The sequence below is a fragment of the Lethenteron reissneri genome, chromosome 23 (assembly GCF_015708825.2).
Source record: "Lethenteron reissneri isolate LAM-NWPU_2019-01 chromosome 23, ASM1570882v1, whole genome shotgun sequence".
In the NCBI taxonomy this organism is placed as follows: domain Eukaryota; kingdom Metazoa; phylum Chordata; class Hyperoartia; order Petromyzontiformes; family Petromyzontidae; genus Lethenteron; species Lethenteron reissneri.
In genome coordinates, this window is record NC_083801.1 from 8,630,954 (window position 1) to 8,651,387 (window position 20,434).

General features: G+C 40.1%; 1 protein-coding gene across 2 annotated transcripts in view; it reads left to right on the top strand.

Annotated features, from left to right (window-relative positions):
* Window positions 1–20,434, top strand: part of LOC133345918 (uncharacterized) — a 40,245-nt gene that overhangs the window by 10,251 nt on the left and 9,560 nt on the right. The window contains exon 2 of one of the 2 annotated variants that reach the window (XM_061557043.1): window positions 19,954–20,046. In XM_061557043.1, coding sequence (XP_061413027.1) covers window positions 20,039–20,046 — 8 coding nt within the window. In that variant the 5' untranslated portion in view covers window positions 19,954–20,038. Of the gene's footprint in view, window positions 1–19,725; window positions 20,047–20,434 lie in introns of those variants that run through there. The other variant, XM_061557042.1, reaches the window with a different exon arrangement.

Genomic DNA, 20,434 nt, shown 5'->3' on the forward strand with positions numbered 1-20,434 from the left:
CTCTCAATGCAACCTTTTTTACATCTACCTGTTAAAAACTCAGATACCATTACGATACTCATACAGATAACACGTAAATGCTTGTTTAGTTTTGTATGAATATTTGTTAGCGTCAGCATTAAAGATCATTTCTCGACACAATCACCCGATACTGAAACACAATTGTCCGAGCAGCCCGCAAGCTTCTTAATGCAAGCAGAAAATTAACATTTGGTTGGTCTTTAAGCCATGACCACACCACTGCTTTCATAGCCTCCTGTAACCCATTATCGATATAAGACACTTTCAGATGTGCACACAGATGGGAGTCCCAGGAGGAATAGGTCTGTGCTGGATTGTTGAATTAACTGTCCCCACATATCTCTATGACAGCTGAAATACTTAGATACTTAATTATTATTCCCATGCCATAAAAAATCACCTGCCAGACGAGCAATGTTTATTGAAGTTGAAGTATCAGCTGGCCTATTACTTTTTCCTGCAGCTCTTTCACCCATTTGTCAACATTACCGCATCATACACAGTTGTCACCATGTTGCAGCTTAATACTTCTATAAATTTCACTTGTTTTTACACTTTTAGAGGATATAAAGTAACACATAACAGCTTACTGCTCTTGTAAATGTAAGTTCATTCCATCTTTGATCACATAATACATCTGCCATCTAGCAGCACAATCTGGAACATATAGCACATGAGTACAAGGGTCATGCCCGATTCTCAATTGACATTTTTTTTACAAATGTGCACTGATTCGGGTTACAGTTTAGCATTGTATGTACACGTAGAAACACATTTTTTTTTATCTGCGTGCTTTCATGAGTGAATAAACTGTGATGCTGATCCCTGCAGATACACAAACAAGATCCCCCACAACAGCCTGAACAGGCTGCTGAGGCAGGATCTGTTTTACGTTGTGCCTATGAAGACCAGCACAGCTGATGTTTTCACAGCACAACAGATACGCGTTTAAGACTGAGTCGACCTAGGGGAGACTTAGGACAGATTCATACTTTCGCCACTGATGTTGACCATGAGCGGAAAATGTATTCAGGTGGTCAGGCAAAGCGCAGTGTAATAACCACTATGCCACCACCTCGTTATTCTGATGCTAAATTCTGGACTAAACCAAGCTTCTGAAACAAAAACTTCACTACTGCTCCCCACAGCTACAACAACAACCGCCATTCGCCACTAAGTGGCGGTGACGTCACCACGACGCTTGTGCCAGGCCATGTGCACCTTGAGGCCACGTGAAGTGTCGAACGCCCGCTGGCACGAGGTCACGGGGCAGACCCAGGTGCCACGGGTCGACTGACTGAGCTGACCACAGCTACACTTACATACATACACACACGTGCACGCATACGCACACTCACATCTTGTCGGTCACCAACAGATTAGGCGGACTGGATGTAAGAAAGTGCCTCTTTTCACATTTTGGTAAGAGGACATCTCTGGGCAAATTAAGCAATGGGTGGGCACACACTACAAGGATGAGTTCTGTTGTATTTATGGGACTTCATGAATGGCATACACAAGCATTTTGGAAACAGAAAAATGCATTTGTTGTAGTCGATACACATTTAAAATGTAAATCGGACGGATAGACACTTTGTATTCAAATATATGTGGCAGCTGCAGAGTAGAGTGGCTTGTGACTGACTAGTGCCTGATGACAACAAAGTGAGTTTTGCAATGTTCCATAGTTGTACAGCAAGTTGCTAAACATTCAGTGCAATAAAGATGAAGCTCCATTGAAAGTTTTTAAGTGCTTATTTTTTTGCCAGTTTTGCTGCATCAGAGTGCACGACACATGTGTAATGTATTGTAACTATTGCACAGGTAATTAACTATAACTGTTTATGTTTGAGTTGCTTATTTATAATTTTCAGTCATTGATTCCACATAATAAGTTTAGTAATCTCTACAACTATTAACATGTATGACACATTCAACCCTTTGTCACGTATTCCAGTGTTTTCACAAATTTCACTTCATTTAATAAACTGATAATATCACCACTGGCCCGTACAAATACGGATCAGATTGTCCAATTATCGACATTGTGCAAACGTTCATGGCAGCCACGTCTTAATTTTCACATCCATTGTTAAGCATAAACTCCCTCCCAAAACAGAATGTATACATTGGTGCAAGAATATAGGAGGAGTAGTGGCACAGCGATTAGTCCACTACACTATAAAACTGGCCACTTTGGGTTCAATTCCAACCATGGCTAGTACTACTTGAGTGATAACTTAACTGGGCGTGGCTCGAACACCCCCCCCCCCCCTTAATCAACCTGCACTGACGACCGTGGGGAAGTGTGGGTAATAAAAGTCCAATGACTGACAGCATATTAGGCCTTCACCTGGCAGTGGATTGACAAAGGGGTGAAGATTATGATTATTGTAAATAATTTATGTAGTGTCTGCACGCAAGATTGTTTGGTCTTACCTACCAAATTACAATGTGTACATGAGTTTTTTTTTATATCAGTGGGTCTTGGTCCCGGCGGAAGTCAATAACAATAAAAGAATGGATGCATGTTGCAGTGAGGTCTGAGTAGTCTTGTCAATAGCCCAAATTCCTTGTACCTTCCAATCAGGCACCAATCGCATGCACACCCATTCCGCAATCCTCATCATCAACCTCCCTATCTCCCAGGTATCACAAATGGAACACAGTTAATTATCGATCCAATGGATTGTCTGAATCCATACCATTCAAATTACGCGTTATTATTCCACTGGCAGCTTCCCATTTTAGCGTGGCTTCAAATGAATAACTTTATGGCACGAACGATATAATACATTACATTGTACACATACAGCCTGCTTGTCGATCCACTGCTGGATGAGGGTCTCCGCATGCCATGCAGGCAGTGGGGGTCATTTCACTAAAGCTCACCACGCTAGTCAGTGCAGGTTGGTGAAGGTAGGGGGGGGAACAGGACAATAGATGTTGCTGCATTTCCCTCTGCTGCCCACAGCACCTACAACAGCTGTTTTGTGTACTTGGTGGTCACCTATACAAGGACTATCCAGGCTCAAACCCGACTTATCTTCTGAGAACTGACGGAATTCGGCGACATTTTCGGTGATCCGGTCATCCTCTCAGCGGGTTTTGGCGAGCCATCGAACATTTTCAAATAACCTGGGCATGACCGTAGCACTGTAATATATCACTATAATTATTGTTCAAATTAAAAGTGTGACTTTATCTGAGCGACGAAAGAAGTAAAAAGCTAATTTTTGCAATTGAATTTATGACCAAATAGGTAGTTTGCTATTGCAACATTCTTACTAGTTTTACTGCAATATCTTGTTGAAATGATTGCTTTTCAATTCATTGATGTGACACGTAATTTATATAGTAATGTACAGCACTGTGTCAATCCAAACTTGACATGTTGGTCATAGCAGTTGTTTGACCATACATTACCATTCTGGTCAATTGATGTTCGTGAAGTAGGAGGCCCGGACTATTTTAAATATCACTCACCGCTGATGTCAGCTATGGCCAGGAATCAAATTCAGGCATCAAGGCTTTTATTGCAGTGGAAAAACCACTATGCCACTTGCCCCCGACATATCAAATTCATACGTTCTTTCTGTCAGCTCATTCATCAACGATAATAGGGCCGAATGATTTACTCTACAGTCTCATTCGCGAGACAACGTCCTTGCTTCATTCATTCTAACTCATTTTCCTCTCAATCTCTTACTCCGTCATGTCTCCATTTGCTTCTCTTCCCCTGCTCCTGTTTCCTTCTGCGTGTGTATGTGGCATCGCTAAGTGCAGAATCTAATCCCAGTTCATTATTGTAACATGTACGGACCACTTTAGTCTTATTTCCATCCGTCTGTCCGAGGTTGTTTTCACTTCCAGCCATTTTTGTTATTTAAAAATGTGTCAGTCTCTGCAGTGTAGAAATTCCCACATCCTTCTTAAACGGTCCATCGACTCGTACACCTTGACCTTGCTCCTTATCGATGTGGTTTTGTCTTTCCAGATATTGTTAATCTGCCAACAGTCACGGCAGTCAGACCGATCCTCTTTTATATCATTCTCGCATATTTCTGCCCACCATATTAGGCCTCTCAAGTATTCACATTTCAAGTACTTGCAGTTCACTATTTCCTTGCACTTAATCATGATTCTATTCTTCCTTTGCCACAGACACCACCTTTATTTTGTCTAGATTGATTCTCAGGCTTCTGCCTTCTCTGTCCATCTTGTCTGTTATTTCTTGCAAGTTTTTTTCGGCCACAATATTTACGTCACATGAAATTACCATTGTTATAGTGTTCATGTAGAGGGATGACTTCTTGAAATAGTCACACAGTGATGTCTTGATAGCCTTTCTACGCAGACACTGTTATTGCACTGTGCAGAATGCGTAAAAAAGTTCACATTCATTGCCTTAATTACCTTTCATGGTCCATTCGTTTTAGAAGGGCGCCCTTCAACAAGACTGCACTGGAAGTGGCGCCGCATTATTAAAGATTTTAAATGTTAAAATTCTCATTGATCTTGTAATACAGCTATTCTCAATCCAGTTAGATAATTGTTTTTTACAAAGTGGAACAATTGATATATCATCTTTCCAACAGTAAAACATAAACATGGCCTCTGCTAGTGATTTTGATGTTTCCCAAAATTGTGAGTTATTTTCACCGTTACATCTATTTTCAACCACATATAGCCTCCACAATTCATGTATTGCACAATCCATAACATGACACCACTGACATTTTCGATCGCAATGTTTATTATGGTTATTTTTTTTTGTCATGTGATCATGGTTTAATAATTAAAACGCGTGTTAAGCTTTTGTTAAATTAGATACATTTTACTATTATTTCACAGGTCCTGACAATCACAAATCAAAGAGGTATTGTAAGGGAGTGTTTACTATGATCCAAAATTGTGAAGCACACAATAAATACGGTAACATGCCCACATCCATTTTTGTAGGTCGGTGCCTTATGCACTAATATAAAATAGAGTAAAAAGCAACTCCCCAGTAAACATGCAATGGTTAGTCAACATTAATCATTGGTCCAATCTTTGTATGTGTACTGGACCTTTAGTGTGACCTTATTTAAAATAGGGGCATGCAAAAAATCAAGGGGGGCACGACACAAGCAATGTTAAACAAACATTAAAGAAATGTTAAAAAGATATGATCTGCCTTTGTCTATCTTGCATTCATGCCCTAGCCCTCGCCACCCCCATATGTATGAGGATAATCTGCCACTGGTGTTAAATATTGTACCAATTTTTTTTACTTGACTACGGCATAAGAATTTGTAAAGGGGCCTGAGTCTTCAGCAGGAGGGGGGCGTCGTCCCTTTGAATCCCTCCCCCCCGGGATGGTACAGGATTGGTAAAGCAAGAGTCAAATCTTACATTCAAAACTACATCTGCATTCAGACGCTGTCTTTCCGACAGACCTGTTTTTCACCTGAGGATGGCTGCTTGCGTTGTGGCCGAAACATCGTGAGAATTATTTTATTATGTTTTATTATTATTATTTTATTATTTCCCTTCTACGTGACTTTACCGAAAGAACCAAGAAGATACATCTGTTATCATCACCTAAAACCAAGAATTTGCATCCGTTATTTAACTGGCATAGTCTGGAGAGATGAAAGTTGTATTTTGATTGTGCATAACACAATAACATGAAAAGCATTGTTTAAATATTGTGACAAGAGTCCGTTTGTATTGATCCCTAAGGCAGGACAACTCAAAAACGGGGTTTCTCGTAAGCCTGGGAAGCAAGGGGTCACGTGAGCAAATCACACCGCCCAGTATCCACACTGCAGGACAACAGCAGGACCACATTTACCCGATAAGCACATTTTGATAACAATTTAAATGACGGTGTCCTCCAACAAGCATTGGGATAGTAGTGGGCATCTCCGTTAACGTCCCTGAACCGGCGGTATAAATTCCACATTTTTTGTATTCTGAGGACCATTACCCCCTTCAGGATGTTGCCGTATATATTGTGTTAGTCATGCTATATCCAGAGATATATGTGTTTTTTAGTACCTTGCCAATGTTGTTCATGGATATGCAGTAAAACGAATGTCAGTATTGCCAGAAATCTATAAACGAAATCAATCTAATCTCCTCAAAATATATTAAAACAGAGGAAACGAATGGCAATGCACAAGTAATAATGTTCATCTTGTTAATCGAACACAATGTACATTTTACCAGTTATCGTTTAACTGGTCAAATATGATTGTGCATGCCGTAATTTTAAATCGCAGTACCGTAATATTTGTAGATGTATTGGCCTCCCTGAAAAACTTGGGCACCTCAGTTACAGTAACTATTTTTGTAATTTCATGAAATCATTATTTTGTGTTGTTGTTTTTACACCAATGATTAATTACCCTATTAGATACATGATCATATGCATAACAATTATTGTATATGTATAAATGTTGAGTCGGATGATTAATTTTATGGTTCATGTAATGAAATACATTTAACATAGACAGTATTTGTATAACAGTAATTGCTTAGCAGAGTGTATAAAGCTACCATTCCAGTGCTACAAAGTAAAACTACATACATCGGGAAGTATATGTTTTCTACAGTGTTTACATATCCATAATACACATAGCTATAATCAATGACCTGCAGCACAAACTCATTAAATTTTCATACATATATTGAACATACTACTTTCATGCACTTACTTGAACTCTGAGGCCAGGCACTGCAGTGTGTACCATTGCTTTCAATTTAGAACTGTTAATTATTTACTTACAACTCTGGTAAACAATTAACTACTGTATTTTAAAACCATACATTGTACTCATTGTCCTATCTCCACACTGCACCGCTGCCTCCACACCACAATGCGTGATGACCACGAAACCTGAGTTCGAAACTTGGACACGTGTGTAGAGCGTCGCATTGAAACCGGTCCTGGGCATTAACCACGTTGGTGAAGTACATCCATTTTTATGCTCAAAATCAGCCGTGATCGATCCATTGGTGAATGAAGGCCTTTTACTCAAATCTCTACAATCCTACAATGCAGTAAGTGAAATATCCCGGGTGCATTTTTCACAAACTTGCGTATCCAAAAATATATTTCCTCTGAACCTACAAGGGGTAGTTTTATCAGATGTATCCTTAATAAACATCCCCTATACAAAAATCGTGTAAGTGGTGTTTATCCAATAAATACTCCAATAAACACCATAAATGGGTTCCTCGTTTCATTTGACATTATTCCAGAATTTATTAAATGATTATATGAGAATTTATTTGATGCAATAAAGAGTTGAGCCAGAGGAAGTTGAAGTGCTTTCGAAAAACTGAAATAAATTGTGGTTACCTAGGAACATATCAATGTGCCTAAAGACGAAAGTTTTCACTTAGTGTGCATTACCTGTTATGAATAAAGATAACCCTGGACAATTAGAAATAAACTGGGACTAAAGCTTAACAGTACGCAAAAGCACAGGAATAGGTGCACTCTTGAAATTACATTGAAAGAACGAGGAACACCTGACACCATGTTTAGTCTTGACTTAAAGCTTTCGTGACTGTAGGAATTCATATGCTTTGGGTCTTTCGGTAAAGTCACGTAGATAGGTTCAAAGAAAATAATAATAATAACTACGACGTTTCGATCGCAACACAAGCGTTCGTGTTGTTATTTTCTTTGAACCTATCTACGTGACTTTACCGAAAGACCCAAAGAATACGATGTTTAGCATTAAAAAAAAATCATGCATGGCCGCGACACATCAATGCTGGAAGAGATGGCTAATTATCAACACTGGTTATGAAATGGCAGACAGAGGAACGAACACATCCATCAGCTCTCGCATAGAAACCAGACTGCTTGTTGCTGCATTGCCTAACCATGATAAACGGTGACAGATTGTGGAAGACTTTCATCCAGTAGTGCACAGTTCGTGGACAACATTTTTTCAAAATCATTAAATAACTGATTTTATAGGGACTATAAGCTTAAACATGTACAGGGATTCCTCTACTTACGAACTTTCAGAGATACGAACAAACCTGTCCGTATGTCCAGCTGCCTGTTCGGACCGAGAGTCGTAAGTGCAACCGCCACGTAATAGACGGCGGTGGTGGCATCTACATCTGCAGAAAAATAAGAACCACTGGCATCTACATCTGCATGATATTATACAACGTTTAAAGCCATTCCCCGTGTTTAGTGTACATGCTGTACAGCATGTTCGGAATCGACGGGAGTAAAGTTGGACTTACGAACAAATCGACTTACGAAGAGACCTCTGGAACCGAACTCTTTCATAAGTAGAGGACAACATGTGTCCCTTTGCATGATATGAAAAGTGAAAGCACGACAAGCCCCTGATTTGTAGACATACACAGAGAGGAGTCGAACACTTCAAATACACTGAACATTTACATAAACACCGAAAATTCAGAAGCTCTATGTATAGTGTTCATTTTTCGATTTAAAGCTTTCGTGACTGCAGGGATTCATCTTCTTGGTTCTTTCGGTAAAGTCACGTAGAAGGGTAATAATAATAAAATAATACAACATAATAAAATTATTTTCACGACGTTTCAGCCACAACGCAAGCAGCCGTCCTCGGGTGAAGAACAGGTCTGTCGGAAAGACAGCGTCTGAATGAACACCACCAGGCTTGGCAGCGTATACTTAAGTCAAGGCGCTCTTCCCCCTCCAACCGAGCTTAAATATACGCTGCCAAGCGTGGTGGTGTTCATTCAGACGCTGTCTTTCCGACAGACCTGTTTAATTTTTATTATTTTATTATTTCCCTTCTACGTGACTTTACCGAAAGAACCAAGAAGATATAGTGTTCATGTCTGAGGTGTGATTGTGATACAGTGCAGTTCTTCATTACTGAGGAAGTTTAGAGTAGAACTTAATTTTCAGATTTACAACACAACCTCTTATACTCGGTCTGGAGTTTTCTGATTGGCAATTCATTGGCATATTCTTAGGTTTTTTCGGTAAAGTCACGTAGGTAAAATGTTTAAATTAATAAAAATAAAATAAAAATCACGACGTTTCGGAGGCAACACAAGCTATCGTGCTGTGACGGTTCCATCTGAAGACGGAAGCTTGTGTTGCCTCCGAAACGTCGTGATTTTTATCTTTTTTTTACTTTTATTAATTTTAATTTTTTACCTACGTGACTTTACCGAAAAAAACCTAAGAATATGAATCCTTGCAGTCACGAAAGCTTCAAATCTAGAATTCATTGGCAGTTTCATGACCTGTGTTAAGACTGTCCAGTTTAAGCCATTAACTATTGTGTTTGCGCTAAAATATTAATATTATTATTGAAGTGATTTTTAAAATGCTGGATTTATGCTAACACCCGACGTATATACGAGAGAGCCCCCTGTTGATAAAATAAACCAATAACAAGCGAAGAGATTAAAACCTCATCCACCAGTTCTGCAAATGTCAAAGTATTGTATGGAAAAATATATTTGACCCTCACATGATTAATCGGTATGAGTCTTTGGCTGTGTCTATGTGGACATAATCACTATCACGTAGTGTTCATCATGGTGAAGATGATTATTCAAGGGAAAGTGGAATGGAAGAGGAAAGAAACGGATCAGTCGGTGGGATAATGTGAGCAGTTGGACGTCACTCTCCATGAGAGACACTGAAGATCACGATGTATATGAATGCATCCGTCATGGACATCAACCCTGAGTTATGAGGATTACACTACGTAGATAAAAAGTGGTAATTTATAAGTAAAATTCCGATTTAAAGCTTTCGTGACTGCAGGGATTCATATTCTTGGTTCTTTCAGTGAAGTCACGTAGAAGGGAAATAATAAAATAATAAATATAAAACAATACAATTCTCACGACTTTTCGAAAATTTTCTTGCTGTGGTTTTCACACCTGATGATGATTGCTTGTGTTGCAATCGAAACGTCGTGATAATTTAATTGTTATATAATTTTTTGTTTTTTTTATTTCCCTTCCATACAAACGATTACTACGTGTTAAAGAACCTGTTATATTACACTGTAATATATATTTGTAACTTGAAGCCTTCATCAGTCAATCAACAAAAGCTAAATAAAACGATCACGTGCGTGCTTACATTTATGACACACAGGCACACCACTAAAGATCTGCTGTAACACGCATTAATATGCACGAGACAATGTCAGTAAAAAAATGTTACTTGTTACTTTTTTACTTGTGGTATTTTAGTATTTTAGAAAAGACACTGTACAATGTAATATAATTCCGTACATTAAAGTACATGTATGATGATGTTTCAAAAATATGTTTAATAATTCTGTAACCTAAATTTTTTTTAAAGGCTAGTAAATGGAGCATTGTCCTAGATGTCACCTGCTCAAAGATGGCCAGCTGCCTATTAGCAGAGCGACAAGCTATTCTATTTTATCATCTGTCATTGTAGAGACAAGTTAGATTTAACAAAGAATGTGATGTAGTGGCGACTGCATACTTAAGACATTTAAACTATGTGGGACATCTACAATCAGGATGTGAAGAATGGCATCGTTGTTAGCATGACAAAAATGTAGATAGATGAGTGCACGCCTCAAAGCCATCTCACTCTGCTCATGGTGAGAGGTTTCATTTAAATAATAGTCGGGTAGGAATTAATCACTTATCAGCAATCACAGGGGTAAGTATGGTGACATTTTACTCAATAATCCATGTTTTTATTTTTTTTATTGTTTTTTTTCCCTTCTACGTGACTTTACCGAAAGAACCAATAATATGAATCCCTGTAGTCACGAAAGCTTTAAATCAAAATCCATGATTGGTTGAATTTCTGAAAAGTTTGTGTCTTTTGGGTGCTAAAATGTTAATGGCAGACAATAAAGTAAACATAATTTGCACGCGCAACAATGGAATTCATGGGAAACCTTTTTTCTATAATATCCAACATAGTGCCCAGACCGAGCCTCTTCAGAATTCCATCACTGCCGACCTCTGGAAAAATGTGTACAGTGATGAGGCTGTGAAAAGAGTTATGCATTCTTGGCTTAAAGACAAAGTTAGAGTAGAAAACTGGTCAGGTGACCCAGCAGTAGAGTGAATGGCTTGCCATTGGAATCTTGCGTGTTAAAACAACTTTACTCATCCGATCATTCCTCTGGGATTGCTAAAATAAGTGTCACGTTTGTAGGGAAGTCAACAGACATACTAATCTTGATTTGAAGCTTTCGTGACTGCAGGAATCCATACTCTTTGGTTCTTTCGGTAAAGTCATGTAGGTATAAAATTTTATACTGTTGAATTTCTATCACTGGCTCAGACCTGTAAACAGGAGAGCAAGACATTTTTGACTTTGACATTAGGACGGTTGTGGGAAGTTGGGACACAAGTATTAGAAATGCATTACTGTGTGGAGAAAGTCGTGTTATGTTGATGCTAACTAAGGTTTTCTGAGTAATAGATGTTGTTTAGTTATTGAAACTGAACATAATTACCATACACGATCGTCTATATATGCAGGATGTAGCCAACTATATTTAACGACCATATGTTTAACTTAATTAACAAACTTTATTATGAAATGTAATCTACCACATACAAGTTTACCCACTGGAATTCTAGTTACTACAGTACATTGGTTCTAAAGTGACAACTATCAAAATAGAAACAGTTATACAACATCTTGGCTGATTTTGTCTCGAGCAGCAAACCTCGGAGGACAACCAGCTTCCAGGGCAAAGGTTCAAGGCAAAGTAAAGTTATGCAATGAACAATACAATAAAGTATGCAATGGTCTCTGATAACATGCCAGTGGGTACTTTTTCGTTGGTAAACAGATAAAGTAAACAGAACGTGATCGAGCACGCATATCTGTGGGGTGTGTAAGCAAATACCACTCATTCTGAAAAACCTTCCAAGCAACAACATTTCCAGCCTTTGATAATATTCCACCAATAGAATGAAGATCAATTGAACACAAACTGAAAACAACATCTAAATCACTGCAACGTGTGCCCTAAATGAATGCCATGAAGCCTTATGCGTTGTAAATATATATAATCAGTTCTAAAATAACCTGCCTAGAAAAACAAGTGTGCTGTTGAACACATTTACCGATAACTATCTACGATTGCATGTGCAGAGCTGTGATGTAACACAGCACGCACACTGCCATTGCCAGCTCTTGCCTGCAAGGGTTAGTATGTGATATCACCTCTCGGAGGCTAAATCTAAGCACCGACATAGGTCACTGACCAAACTTCCTCTGAAAGGGTTTTCCACAGACAGACCAACAAGCCACCTACCACCATTGGAACCTCATTTGCCAGTAAACAATATGATAATTGTTTTTTTACCCTTCTATCTGGCAAAAAAACTGACACCTTTTTTACAAGGAGTCATGTTTACATAGACCACAATACCTGCAGTCATAATGCGTCATCTGGTCCAACCCATGTGAGACTAGGCTCTAAGGAAATCTGTCTCGGGTGTGGACCAATCAACTTCAAGGACAGTGCATACATTATCAGAGTTATGTTTTTTGTTTGCATTATGACTGCAGGTATTGTGGTCTATGTAAACATGACTCCTTGTAAAGAAGGTGTCAGTTTTGTTGCCAGATAGAAGGGTAAAAAAACAATTATCAAGCCACCCACCGTTACACACGAGACGTAGTCCAGTCACAACTTGTCTGTCTATGAATGTATTATTACTCGAAACTCATAGATTACTATAATGGAAATTAATACAAAATAGAAACAGTTATATATAGTCTTGGCTGAATTTGTCTCAAGCAGCAGATCTCTCCAGAAAAAAAACTGATTCCAGGGCAAAGATACAAGGCAAGGAAAAAGTAACGCAAGGAACAATATAATTAAGTATGCAATGGTATCTGAGGGTTACTCAGCAATTACAAACACATGTTAAATCGACATAATCATAGCCAAACATACTTTGAGTTTGGATATAACAATATCAACAGGGCATGCAGGATAAACGACGAAAATCAAAAGGAGATCCAAGGTAAGAAGAAACATATTAAGGCTACTCAAGGACAAGATCTAATCAGGGCAAAGGTACTTCTGGTAAAATTTCTAATCCGCTTCCAGTTAATCGAGGGCACAGCCTCGAGCTCCGGAGATGTCTATCAAAGTCTAAATCATGGGAAAGAGGCTTATAGTTATTGGGCCAAACTAGTCTATAGAACTAAAGGGGCTAAAGCATCTAAGGTACTTACACTACAAGGTAGCCAGGGAGGTTGGACAATCCTCGACGTTCAGGTCCAAGGCACTCTTTCTTGCACTTCAGGCGCTGGGTCACGGGGGCAGACCCAGAGTCGCAGATCCAGGGTGCTGGAGACAGGAGGTCGGGAATTAAATTCCTGCTGCCAGATTGAAAGTGCAGTGCACTCACCACTGTGGCACTGCTGCCCTCACCACTGTGGCACTGCTGCCCTTCAATACAAGTAGCTTGAATATAATATAATGAAGATGATGTTTTCTCAACACATGCTCTGTATCTTAATAAATATCATATATCCAAGATGATGGGAATAAAGTGTTGTGGTAGTACATTTCCACATGTGAAGGTGCCATTTTATTAAACATATTGAATTCTATTTTTTTTACTTGCAAGGAAATAAGATTCAGAAAAAATAAGCCTCGTGTCAGTTTGTGGCATCTGATTTTACAGGAATATAAAATCTATGGCTGTTGTAAATCACAAAAAGGAAATGCCTTCTTGGCTTGTATGGAATCTTTTCAAATCTTGACTGACAGAAAATTAATTGGAACAACTGTGTGAACAATAAGAAGAGGCCTTTTTATGTGGTTAGTATTCTAGGCAGGATATGGAGCACTGGTGCTCGAAGGCATGCTGTGATGCCATTTAAACATTTTGGCAACACATTTGTCAATTCACTCCTGACCTATGTGCTTTGAAATAGGGCCATTACCCAAAACGTTGTCTCGTATATATTGTATCCTTTTAATGCTGTGTTATTGACGAATGTGCTGTCATTCGTATTGTTTCACCATCCTGTGCGTGTAAATGTTTTTTTCTCAGTTTGATTTAAGTCATGTATTGTGTGAGCTATTTATCTTCACAGGGAAGCTTTAAATGACGGTAGTTTTTCTAAATGTGGGCTTGATATTTTCCTCTGCATGAATTGTGATTGCAAATTATGGTTAACCGTTACCATATCATATTTATTTGTTTACATATTTATTCATTTTTTTTTACTTTACTGAAATTCTAAATTTCGTAGTGTTGACATGTTGCCAAAATGTAGGAAGCTTGGCTTCTATGGTACAAACGAATTCCATTTAACGTGCTTCGTATTTATATAATATACCGATACAGCACTGTACATGTATAGCACCTTTGTCAATCCACTGCTGAATGAGTGCCTCCCCATGCCGTGGGGGTTATTTTGTCGTACTTCACCACGCTGACCATTTCATGTTGCTGAAAGCAAATAGCACAGATGTGGAACAAAATTAAAATTTTTGTTCTATCTACGTGACTTTCCCGAAAGAACCAAGAATATGTACAGCAATCAATTATTCTACACTGACCTCTGCTGGCCACCACACAGTCGCACCAGTCAATAGCCTGCAACAACAACCAATCTCCAGGCTCACCCTGCTTAGCTTCACCAGATATATCGAGAGCAGGCGCGTTCCGGCTGCATCGGTCATAGGCAATTATATAAATACACAACTGTTATCGATCAAGCTGATTGAACTGCTATAAGCAAAGTAAAAGGGGCAAAGACGAGAGAATGATTGGTGGAATTAGCATACCAGAGGGGAACATCTATCAGAGTTCACAGCCAGTAAGATGATAATGACGATGACGAGCATCACTTAAACAAAAGTGTGACTAGAATATGGAGAGGTTAGATCGGGGGTCGGTAACCAACACAAAAATATTTCGAATTCGATCAAAAAAACCTCTCATAATCAACGTTTTTGGGTTTAGATCGCGTTATTTATAAATGTGTCGTAACCCTCCACCACCCGACACGGCCAATCAGTAAAAAAGTGTCACGTTGACAAAAGACAAATAGTTCACTGCTTTAGCCCACCGGTGTGTTGAAGCGTGAAAACCCTCTATATTTCAAGAGCCGCATGCGGCTCCGGAGCCACAAGTTTGCCGACCCATGGGTTAGATGATCTAAAATATAGTTAGGGCAATACTGTAGAAGCTATTTGGCTTGAGTCAGTTTGAATTGTTTTCGCTAGGGTCATTGTATTAGCATACAGAAGGTGGCTTCTTGCTCAAATGAGCACTGAGGCAGTGCTCATCCATATGAACGTGCAAATTCCACGTTCATATGGCGGGGGCGAGTCTGTCGACGGGACAACCACTGTTGACTTCCTCAAAAAGTGTTGCTTGTTTTTTTGACCCCGGAGGGATGATTGGCTGAGTTAAGATTTGCAACATTCTGATTCCAAGCAACTCAATACAATACGTGCCAACTACACTATTTGTTGCGATGGTTTTCATCAGGTTTCATTTCGAAAGCATTAGAAGATTATAGATTTGAAGTTTCGTGACTGCAAGGATCCATACTCTTTATTTTTTTCGGTAAAGTCACGAAGGTAATAAATCAATTAAATTAAAAATGAAAACAACTAAATTAAATCACGACGTTTCGGGCGCAACACAAGCGTCCGTCTTCAGGTGGGGACAACGCAGCGAAAGCACAACCGCTTAAGTGTGCCTAAAAAAAACAAAGAGTATGGAGCATTAAAAGACTCATTACAGATCAAGGTTGGGTTGAGCAGCGTTTTTGTTATACCCCAACTACCCCTGTACCATTGATGACGGAGACCCTGAGAATGTATGCTGGCACATTTAAATGAGTTATTCGCATACATCTCGACTCATGAAGATAGTCGTAGCAGCGTGAGGCAAAGTCTCCAAATAACAAATGACCAACGCGCAGGTCGACCTATAGATAACAGCAATTGGTCAGTCGTAATTGACGAGCAAAATAATTCACAGCGCTTGAGCATTTGCAATTATGTACGGTGACTCCTCGTTTAACGTCTCTCCCCCGGTTTGCGTCGCTGACAGCATCGTCCGTCCTCTCTCGTATCCGTCGCCTCGGCCTTCGCTTCCACCTACCCTGTAAACTGCTTTGATTTACGTCGTTTCGATATTCGTCGTCGCACCTTTTGGGAACGCATCCCCAACTTAAACCGGGGTATTGCTATAATTGAAATCAACACCGTGTGAACAAAAATATTGACACAATAATCCAATATACTTGAACGTAATTTCGTGAGTGCAACTCATACCGAATCCTGTAATATATTGTATCCACCAACTGGTGTATCAATGTTCCGTAGCAATTAACAATATCGTTTTCATAACTTTGTGTGTTGGCATGTTCTTATGATCGCTAACACTGCCATCCTTTCGCTGGTACGGCGGAGATGCATCACCCAAGCGACTTGACTAATGTGGAAATCTGTTAAGCTTTATAGCTCATCGGATTTCGTCCAGTATAAATAACTGATTCTGTCTGATTTAAATTTCGATTTAAAGCTTTCGTGACTGCAGGGATTCATCTTCTTGGTTATTTCGGTAAAGTCACGTAGAAGGGAAATAATGAAATAGTAAAAATAAAACATAATAAAATAATTCTCACGACGTTTCGGCCACAACGCAAGCAGCCGTCCTCAGGTGCAGAGCAGGTCTGTCGAGTAGACATTATTTATTATTTCAATTCTACGTGATTTTACCGAAAGAACCAAGAAGATGATTCTGTCTGCTTCCTGATCACTGCTCTGCCGCGGCTATCACCCTCGCCGACGCCTCATCACTAACACAAACCAAAGTCGTCCATGTGTGTGTAAGACAGAATGACCAATAATATACAAAAAGATGGAATCCATGTATCGTTTTAGTGTATAACGTGCATCCACTTTGAGAAATGATACCCTCAGATACTAACGACCAACAATAAGAATGCCGTATGCTGTCACCTTTATTTTGACCTGGAATCATTTCCAGAAAGGGTAAACGCATTTTATTTTTTTCTCTCATAATTTTGATACTGCCAAAAAAAAGTCCCATAGATATTACAGTAACGACAAACATTTGGTTAACCACAGAGAGTATTCTCGTCAGGTGTGGCAATAATACATGGGTAGGGCAGTTTGCTCATGTAAATAATACCTGCACGTGATGGTGATAAAACAATAATGGCATAGGTGTTGTCAACAGAAGCAGTCATGAAATGTACGGAATGGAGTTGGGGGTGAGGCGGTGAGCCGTGATGACCTGTGCTATCTTTTGAGCGGTTGCATTATCAAATGGGTGTTGCTCAGACTGTCATGCTCACTTTGTTTTCTGCCTTAAGATTGGTTTTCTGGAAATGGAAGTGGATGGTCTGAGTGTGTTCATGTTGGTGGATCTGTGGATATGTCTCAGTGTTATTGGTCTTTGCTGGTAGTTGGCCTGTTGGCCAAATCCAGGCTCAAGACTTGAATTATTTCCTGTACCTAAACTTCTTCCTCTCTCCTCTACGTGTTTTCAGTCGCACTTTTACAAGAGTACTGTAATCTAACATTTTCCTCACCTGTAATATTGTATCTCATTTTCCGCCCCTACATCCATTTCGTCAAAAAACAACCTTTCCACGAATTCCTCTTCAATCTATTGAAATGCATCCATTCTAACACGTGTACAGTGCGGTTGTATGTAGAGCCTTTATAACAAAAAAAACATTTGTTAAAATACTGTTGTGTGGGAGTGTGTTCAAGGTTCTGGGGTTGTAATTTCAAGGTGGTTTTCAGAGAGTGGTTGTCTAGGGATTGTTGTCTGAGTGGTGATGACAGCCCAGCAATTTTAAATACTTAACATGTACAGGGATGATTGTCAGGTCGTTATTTATGGTTGATGACCAATATTCAGTGATTTGGTGTGGTTGCTTCAGGAATTATCTACCATTATCAGCCATTGCCTATCCACTGCTGGACAAAGGCCTTCTACCCTAGCCGTTGCCAATGCCCTCGGGCATGCCGGGCAGTGGTGGGGCATGCCGGGCAGTGGTGGGGCATGCCGGGCAGTGGTGGGGCATGCCGGGCAGTGGTGGGGCATGCCGGGCAGTGGTGGGGCATGCCGGGCAGTGGTGGGGCATGCCGGGCAGTGGTGGGGCAAGCCGGGCAGTGGTGGGGCATGCCGGGCAGTGGTGGGGCATGCCGGGCAGTGGTGGGGCATGCCGGGCAGTGGTGGCGCACACCTGTAATCCGCACTGTGGTTGGCAGCGAGGGTTGGTGGGTTATACACCTTGTTGCAAAACGACCTTGCTGGAGGTGTCGAAGTCGCCATAACCTGGCTTTGCCACGAGGTGGTTTCAGTAAAGTGTGGCCTAATGTCTATCTGTTTCATCCAAAAAGGAAGGTGTTGCGGGTTTTTGTTGTTGTTAGGCTAAACATGCATTTTTATAATCTGTTTTAAACATTTAGAACTGTGTATACTATTGACTATTTTGTGTATTCCATATGTTAGTGATGTAATTCTATATTTACATTTGAAGCGCTCTGCCACGATTTTATTGTGAAGGGCACTATATTAAATAACGCTTGATTGACCTGCATCAGATATGAGTATCGACCGTGTGGGTTTTCTCCAGGTGCTGCAGTTTCCTTCCAAATTCATCAACACTCATTTGCTTAAACATTTTAAGTGAATCTACTGTATATGCACCTCCGTGTTTGTGGATTTATAGCGTTAAAAATATTGATGGTGTAGCGTTAAGAGATGCAGCTGGCATGGATTAGGCGATATACAAACACGAGTTATTAGTATTGGCCATCAAACCCCTCTGGCGATGTGCCCAGGCCCACTTACTTTCCTGACCAGAACACGTACTTATAATTCCCATGTGTTCCTTGATCCATGTGTTCCTCTTACTGACCCCTTGTAATTCCCCTTATTCCAAGCGTGCATTCCTTCATCCCTCCATGCGTATTTGTGTTCTATTCCACTTTTGTTCCAAACAAGTGAGTGGAAACTTAGTAACACGAAAAATAACTCAAACTAAAAGTCATTTCAAAGGTGTACTTTGAAGAAAGGTTATTGGCCAAAATGTCTTCGTCTTATTTTTTTTAAGACCACAGTGTTGTGGACAAATATGTTGACGTTTATTTCCATTGTTATTCGTGCTTGTGCACCACCGGCAAAGCAGCAGCACCAACTTCACCAAATAATTTGCCAAGGTGTGATTCATATTCTTAGTTCTTTCGGTAAAGTGACGTAGAAGGGAAATAATAAAATAATATAAATATTAAACAATACAAATTCTCACGACGTTTCGACTGCAACACAAGCAATCATCATCAGGTGTGAAATTTTTTATTGCTGTGGATTTCACACCTGATGATGATTGCTTGTGTTGCAGTCGAAGCGTCGTGAGAAATTGTATTGTTTTATATTATTTCCCTTCTACGTGACTTTACCGAAAGAACCAAGAATATGAATCCCTGCAGTCACAAAAGCTTTAAATCAAAATTCAAGGTGTGGTTGTTGGTCCTGGGGTGTTGATGCTCTCTCTCTCTCTCTTAGCAGGGGGTGGTTGGTCTGGTCTGGTCGGTTCTTCTGCAGCTCAATGCCATCTGCACCCACCCCCCCAAGCGCATACCGCGCATCGTTTACCCGGCTCACCGCGATGCTATGAGATAATGGGGCTTTAAAAGGCAAAGTGCCACTGCCCCGGCCAGCTTAGGGCGGGCATTTTGCGTTATGAGAGACGACCATCATTTGATTCAGCTGTTCACAACAAACCTGGAGTGATTCCACCGCGACATCACACATATATTCTAGAAGATTCAGGCTTGCTTGACTACTGTAATCTCGATAGAAGGTTTGCTCCATTGGTTCACTTACTCTGCACGCCCGATTGAAGACGTGGTGTGTTTCTTTCACCAGAGCTGTACTGCAAACACCTTACACGGAGTAACAACATCGGAACTCCTCCTTCAGTCAGAGGGGGACGCCGTGGCGCGTCGTCGATATGTCGAGGTGAGAACGGAGGAGCTCTGAGGCTCCTCCAGCCCAAGCTGCACCATAAACCCACTCACTCTTATTGGTGGTAACAGAGCTCATTCATTTCACGGATGATTTTGAGCTGTTCCAAAGAAATGTGTACAACAAATAAACGCTGCAATCAACTGGGAATTAAAGTGGTGCTATTGCAATGCGGAGGGTGGCTGAGAATGGCAGAAAACGGTGAGTGATTATATTTAAGGAGTGATGTTTTGTCTACATGTTTAATCCAATGAAAGGCGTGGATAGGAAAATAATGATTTGACCCATATTGCGATAACAGCATTTTCTGACAATAACCAGCAATTGTGTATTTTTTTTACAATGTCGTACCCGTAGTCCATACTGCACATGACTGGGTCAA